Source organism: Penaeus chinensis, chromosome 38 (genome assembly GCF_019202785.1).
Source record: "Penaeus chinensis breed Huanghai No. 1 chromosome 38, ASM1920278v2, whole genome shotgun sequence".
Taxonomy (NCBI): domain Eukaryota; kingdom Metazoa; phylum Arthropoda; class Malacostraca; order Decapoda; family Penaeidae; genus Penaeus; species Penaeus chinensis.
The window spans coordinates 24,825,471-24,832,380 of record NC_061856.1 but is presented as its reverse complement, the minus strand read 5'-3'; the positions used below and the strand labels follow the sequence as shown (position 1 = coordinate 24,832,380).

The following is a 6,910-nucleotide window of genomic DNA, read 5'->3' as shown; positions in this document are numbered from 1 at the left end:
AAACAATGACTGAAATCACTGAATTAGCACTGTTTGACTGAACAAACCGCCACTTGAGCTTAATGGGCCAGCAGTTGGCCAACTCAGTGGTTTAAATGGCCCAGGAGCAGTAGAAGTTCAGGTTAGCATTGAGGATGGAGTTTATAGTTTTACTGATATGGCTGTTAGTTTTATAAGCAAGGATGAAGTGACAGAGGGATATACTGATTGGTCAATGCATTTTTGTAACTGTAGGCTTTTAAATCTTTTTATGGTACATGAATGGCAATATAGTACTTTCGTATTTGAAGTGATTGTTGATAAAAAAGTAATTGATATTTGTAGTAGAGTGTTATTTGTCATTAGTTATTTAGAAGGTGCTAGGCCACTGGTAAATATTTATTGATAGCTCTTGTACTAATTGTGACAAGATATAAAGTATCCTTTCCATCCAAAATAGAATTATATGTTGCTTATTTTACCAGCCTTGGTGAGTTCATATAGCTAATCTGTTTAGGATGCAGTGGTAGTGAAAGTGAATGATCAATAATTAATGTTTCTACTTGATTTAATTAGAACTGCAAACCCCCCAGCAGCAAAAAGCATGTGTTTTTCCAGTTTTGTAATGGCAGATTTTTGTTGCTGGCATTCGAAGATCTCAGTTTTGTGCATCAGAAAAAAAAAACATAGTCGTAAATAAAGCATGCTTAAAGTCATTTTTTTTTTATCATACAAAACAATAATATATGTAATTTGGTGTATTTATATATATTATAAGTATCTATATGTATCAGTAGTAAAGCAGATGATGTAACATGAGGTAACACTGTGATACATAATAGTACTGGTGTATGGGAGAGGAACATGGGAAAAACGAAAGATCTAGGGTCTGGCTGGATGAAATATACTTTGCAGCACCAGAATTGCTATGTCACACTCACAGGAAGTTAGAGGCAGGAAAACATGAATGTATGATTGACTCAGACAGAGGTGAGCCAACACAGGGATGTGAGTATATTGTGATGTGGTGGCTGTGGCTGAAGGAAAACTCTACCAGGTCTATGAGTGGAGACTATGTATTTATAAAGAAGTCCTCGGAAAAAGTCTTTTTTGGTAGGATTTCAGTTGGGGTCTTGTTTGGAAATAAGATTTTAACTGTTTTTGTATCAGTCAATAGATAAAAAAGAAATCAGAAGCTTATTGATTAGAAACAAAAATGTGATGATTAGAAAGTGATCCCATAGATTGTTAGCAGATCATAAGATACTATTGGCCAAAATTGAAAAAAGTATTCCCATAAAACTGAAAGGTTATTGCTGTATGAAAGTAAATTAGATTGAGTAGATACATAAAGTCATGGAAGAACTATACTTGAAATATAAAAATGGGGTGGCTTGAGGAGCAACTGGCATATGCACACACACATATACACATAGAGAGATATGATTTTAAGGGTTAGAAAAAAATCAAGTGGGACCACTTATGGCCAGCAGGCCCTACAACTGGTCCACTCTTAGTTAAGATTTTATTTACAGAATTATCTCTTTCAATTCTTAGGTTTCTTTATGCTGGTTTTGTCATCAAACATCAATACCCTTTTGGGGGAAGGGTCTGAGGAGACCCCAAATGTGACCATCATTACTGCAGTGTTTTTTGCACTGAACTTCCTAGCAGCTACACAAGACATTGCAGTTGATGGCTGGGCCCTTACCATTTTATCAAGGTAATGGAGGTTAAAAATGTATTGTAGCTTTCTCTGAATATTGTATGGGTTTGTACAGATAAGGATATCATATATATTTGTACAGCAGGTATTTTCAGGTTACATTTTGGATATTGGTAGTCTGGGATCCTTTTAAAAATTAAAGTAATTATTATACCTTTTATGACAGTATTATCGATATAGGTTCTGAAATCTTTTCAAGAAGAATGATAGAACTAAAGGTTTCCTATATTTTCCACAGAGAAAATGTTGGATGGGCATCTACATGTAACTCAGTTGGCCAGACGGCTGGGTACTTCCTTGGCTACGTCGTGTTCCTTGCTCTAGAGTCTCGGGACTTTTGTGTCAACTACCTTGGCCAAGCTGACTCCCTTGTGACTCTGCCAGGTGACTGCATTGTTTTCTGTTTTTACTTATGTCTTAATGTATACATGAGTATATATTTGGTATTTATTGTTAAAGAAGGAACACTTTATCAAGGTAGAAGGAGGTAGAAAGCTTTGTTATAGATAATAATGATTGCACATTAAAAAATATATTTAGATTTAAAAGTATTAGTATTAACCATTGTTGAAAACATTTGAATGTAGTCACTTTTTTGTAATACATATTATTCTTTCAACAGGTTTTCTGTATTTCTGGGGCATTGTCTTTTGTGTAACAACAAGTTTGGTTTGGTTGTTAAAACATGAAAAAGATGAATCAGAGGTAAATATTATGAATTTTTACTTTGAAACACATTAGTACAGAAAAATATTTATATTTACCTAATTCTGTATTTTTTCTTTCCAAGGTTGAACTCAATGAGCCAGATTTTGGACTAATAGGCACCTACCAGGTGCTTGGTCGTATCCTGAAGATGAAAACTTTGCGAGATTTGATCCTTGTTTTACTGACTTGCAAGGTAACTGTTATTCACAACTGAAATGATGGGTATTACTTTTTTCATGTGAAGGTCTTGTTCATCTCACATTCCAACACAGTTCACTATATTAGATACTTGTACCTAATGATATATTGCACAATGTAGTATATGTTACAGATATTTCTTAGATGCCAGCATGATTTTATATTTTTTTATTTTTTAATCATAAAACATCAACTTCTGCTTAAGTCCTGCTGTCAGCAAAGAACTGAGTTAGATCATCCTGTAATAAGCATCACCACATATCTTGAAGTCTGAAGCTCAGCCAAAAATATGTAGCTACATTTGCTGTTCTTATTCATCTTTCTCAGATTGGATTTGCTGCTGCAGACTCCTTGACAGTCCTAAAGCTAACAGAGAATGGTGTTCCTAAGGACAGACTAGCCCTCCTGTCCATCCCCTTGACCCCAGTCCAAGTGTTTCTGCCACTCTATATCTCACGCTACACTGCAGGGCCCAAGCCTCTCACTCCCTTTATTCGTAGTTATCCTGTCAGGTAAACAGGATTTTGAAATGTTATTTACATATTGCCTTTTTCCTTCCAGTAACTTTTTTTTTTTTATGAATGCTCTTCTTCTTCCAGGTAGTGATTTTTGCCTATGATATGGTAATGCTGAATCATATTGTATAATAATGTACATGACTGACCTTTTTGTATATACAGACATTTCCAAAGAATTTTTTTTTCCATTTAGTTTAAATGTACATATAAGAAATATAAAACTTATTGCATTGTTAGATCAAGACATGATGCTGATAATGTTATTTTACATAATAATAGGCTGTCTTTAGGTCCATTATATCTGAAATTATTTTGCAGACTTCTCTTTGGGCTCGTGTTTGCTGTGCTGGTTTGGGCTACACCTTTGTTCAAGGATGAGAATGGTGTCTACCCTGCCCACTTCTATGTCATCATTATAATAGTATACCTCATTCATCAGGTAAGGGACTGGAAAATTCTGCAGTAGTTACTGATTTTCCTCTTAGAGGATCTACAACTATCATTTAGTATCATGGATGGGACTGAACTGGCTATTGTCCATTGAATTTTGCTTTTCATACACACTTTTTGTAAGTCCGTGTCCAAATTTTGACAGCTGAATATAAAGCAAAATTGTTGTGCGAGCAACTATGTCTGCAGTATTTTTTTTATATTTTGGTAATGTAATATGGAAAGACTTTCTTGAATATAACTATGGACACATTTTAGGTACAATTTATCCATATTATAAGGGAGAAAAAGGAGGAAACCCTGTACTTATAACTTAGAAGTCAGTAGTAACTGGGGAATCCAATAACTGCTTACCCAGCCATAAATAGTGATTCCCTGCTCCTGCTCCTGACCTCAGAACAAACTCCTTACTACCTCTGACTTACTTTATTGTTATTATCAATATTGTTATTTATCTTTATGCATTGTGCTCTAGTTGAAAATCTGTTATAATAATACGATGTAATATTTCAATAGATCATACTTAAATTAGGACAATGATAGTACACTTTGGTATATTTAACTGCAATTTGGCATATTTACGTTTGATGTCCTTGCATACGTTGTGAAGGCGCACAGAGTCTTTGTATTGTTTGAATAGAAAACTGCAGTTTAGATATAGAATTAACTTGGTAGACAATAGAGGATGAAAAGGGGCTTCCTATGTTTTTCTTTATAATTTCCAATGCAGAATAATCTTCATTATTTAAAAAAAAGTGCATTACAATTATCCAGTTTCATTTGAAAAATTAAAGACATTCCTTGCAATCATAAAATAATTGTAAAAAAGTAGAAACAGCTAAATTAACTTTTGACATGAATTCAAAAGGAGCCAACTAAATTTCTGTATATTTTCTGATGCAGATTTATCTTCAACATGGGTAAATTTGTAACACTGTTGTCTGTATCTCACAAGAACAAGTTAGAATCAGTCCTTATGTGTGTGAGACACTTAGAGACCTGTCTTATAAATTTCAGTGTAGTCATAGATAAAAATTGTCTGTCATTTCCCTATATTTTTACTCCTATTTTCTGTTTGGAAATTACAAATGGTACCATGCACCTTCACAACTGATTACATTGTATGGAAATTGCTAAACTAGGCTTAATTATTTTTTATATTAATTTTATACTTTATATTCATCCATTTTATGCATGCTTGCTCTGAAAAGCTTTTTATCCTAGAATTTTTCCTCTTAAATTTCTTGATTTAAAGTAAATATTTCATAGAATACAACTCATTTGAGCCAGCCTTTCATTTTGTAAAATTGATGTTTTATGCATACCCTTGTGATTTGATTTTGCCTAGCTTTTTTAGATGTCTGAGAATCAAACAAATGTCAGATCCTGTAGATCCTAATTGGTCAGTTTCAGGCAAATGGTTGTGATTGGGACCTTGGGGAGTTTCTTATTTATTTATTATTTTATTTTGTTACACTGTTAGGCAACAAATTGAAAAGTACAGGTAAAAGGGTAAGAAATGTAATGTCTTTAGATATTTGTGCAACAAGAATGGAAAGTAAGAGAAATTGAATACATAATATATACCATTGCTAATAGTCAATTTTTTATTTATTTATTTTTTTGTAATGAAAAAAAGAAAAAGAAATCAATTCTGTAAAACAAATATGAGACATGATAACATATAGGACTTTATTCAAGTACATAGGGATTTCTCCTCAGGTATTCACATGTATGGAAAAATCCTTTTTTGGGGGCGGTGGTATCTACCCCTCATGGTAATCTCCCAAAGTTTGGTATCAGAACAGGTGGGATGTGCAGTTGTAATAACAACAATACATAAAAGATGAAAAAATGCGTAATTTGCTTAAATGATGTTCATACTAGAAACAGCCCTCAACACAAATTAGTATTTTTTTAAAAGCAAAATAGACATTACCTTATCAGTTTTTTTTTTCCAGTCCTATAATTTTGTCAAGTCCTTCCAGTAGTTAATATTATGTATATCATATATGTATTATGATATATATAATGATCTTATTCTCAGATTATTATATAGTAATTATGCTATTGCCAGCCTTAAAAGGCAGGTTTTTTCGATTGTACTTATGCACCCTATATGGAGTGTATTTGATTTAATGTTAAATATATTTTTTCTTTATTAGAGGGAATTATGTTGACCTTGGGCAGCTTGAAGTTAGTCATATTCCTTTCTCTCAGGTGACTGTGAATTGCATGTTCGTTGGAGTGATGGCGTTCTTCGCTCGCATCAGTGACAAGAGTGTTGGAGGGACGTACATGACCCTGCTGAATACTTTCACAAATCTTGGCGGTAATTGGCCATCCTGGATTGCGCTCCGATATGTCTCCGATTTGACGTGGAAATCCTGTTCTGGGGTCGTAAATGTGCTCTCTTGTAACAAAGAAAGTGAGACGCAGGTGAGATTCTTTGAACCTGTATGATTGAAAATGATTTTATTCTTTGGATTTGTCATTATAATGTGAAATAAAACTCTCTCTCTAATTTTTGCTCCTTCTTCAGGCTTGTGAGGCAGGGGGAGGAACTTGCAATATAGATACTGATGGATACTACATAGAGAGTGCGGTTCTTGTTGTCTTTGGCTTCCTGTGGATGAAATGGGGTGTGCCAACCATTAGAAGATTACAAGATCTCCCCATGTCAGCTTGGGCTGTCAGTCATCGCTCTGATTGATAAGAAATGAAAGTAAAAAGGTTGTGATATATTTAGGTTATTGTCAGATAATCTTCTGTAAGTCCAGAATAATAAATCAGAAAGTATTTATTTATTTTTCTCTGATTTAGAGGAAGGATGCGAGAGTAAATCACTTCAAGTGAGAGGAAATAGGTTCTCTTTTGTGTCCTTTAGATAAATTGTCTTTCATTCCCTAAGAATAGGGTACATGTGCAACCTTCCCCCCCTTCAAACCCCTACACACACTGTCTCTCTCCTCTTCTCTTCTCTTCTCTTCTCTTCTCTTCTCTTCTCTTCTCTTCTCTTTTCTCTCTTTTCTCTCTTTTCTCTTTTCTCTTCTCTCTTCTCTCTTCTCTCTTCTCTCTTCTCTCTCCTCTCTCCTCTCTCCTCTCTCCTCTCTCCTCTCTCCTCTCTCCTCTCTCCTCTCTCCTCTCTCCTCTCTCCTCTCTCCTCTCTCCTCTCTCCTCTCTCCTCTCTCTCTCTCTCTCTTTCTCTCTCTCTCTCTCTCTCTCTCTTCTCTCCTCTCCTCTCCTCTCTCTTTCCCTCCCTCCCTCTTTCTCTCTTCCTTCTGTCTCTCTCTCTCTCCCCACTGTCTCTCTCTCTCTCTGCCCCCCTCTC

General features: G+C 34.8%; 1 protein-coding gene across 2 annotated transcripts in view; it reads left to right on the top strand.

Moving 5' to 3' along the window:
• The window catches only part of LOC125046179 (acetyl-coenzyme A transporter 1-like), a 13,256-nt gene extending 6,876 nt beyond the window's left edge, over positions 1-6,380 (top strand). For both annotated transcript variants that reach the window (XM_047643871.1, XM_047643872.1), the window contains exons 5-12: positions 1,537-1,702; positions 1,944-2,089; positions 2,328-2,410; positions 2,496-2,606; positions 2,939-3,123; positions 3,448-3,568; positions 5,800-6,018; positions 6,122-6,380. In XM_047643871.1, the coding sequence (XP_047499827.1) occupies positions 1,537-1,702; positions 1,944-2,089; positions 2,328-2,410; positions 2,496-2,606; positions 2,939-3,123; positions 3,448-3,568; positions 5,800-6,018; positions 6,122-6,292 (1,202 nt within the window). In that variant the 3' untranslated portion in view covers positions 6,293-6,380. The remainder of the gene's footprint in view (positions 1-1,536; positions 1,703-1,943; positions 2,090-2,327; positions 2,411-2,495; positions 2,607-2,938; positions 3,124-3,447; positions 3,569-5,799; positions 6,019-6,121) is intronic.
• The last annotated feature ends 530 nt before the right edge of the window (positions 6,381-6,910 follow it).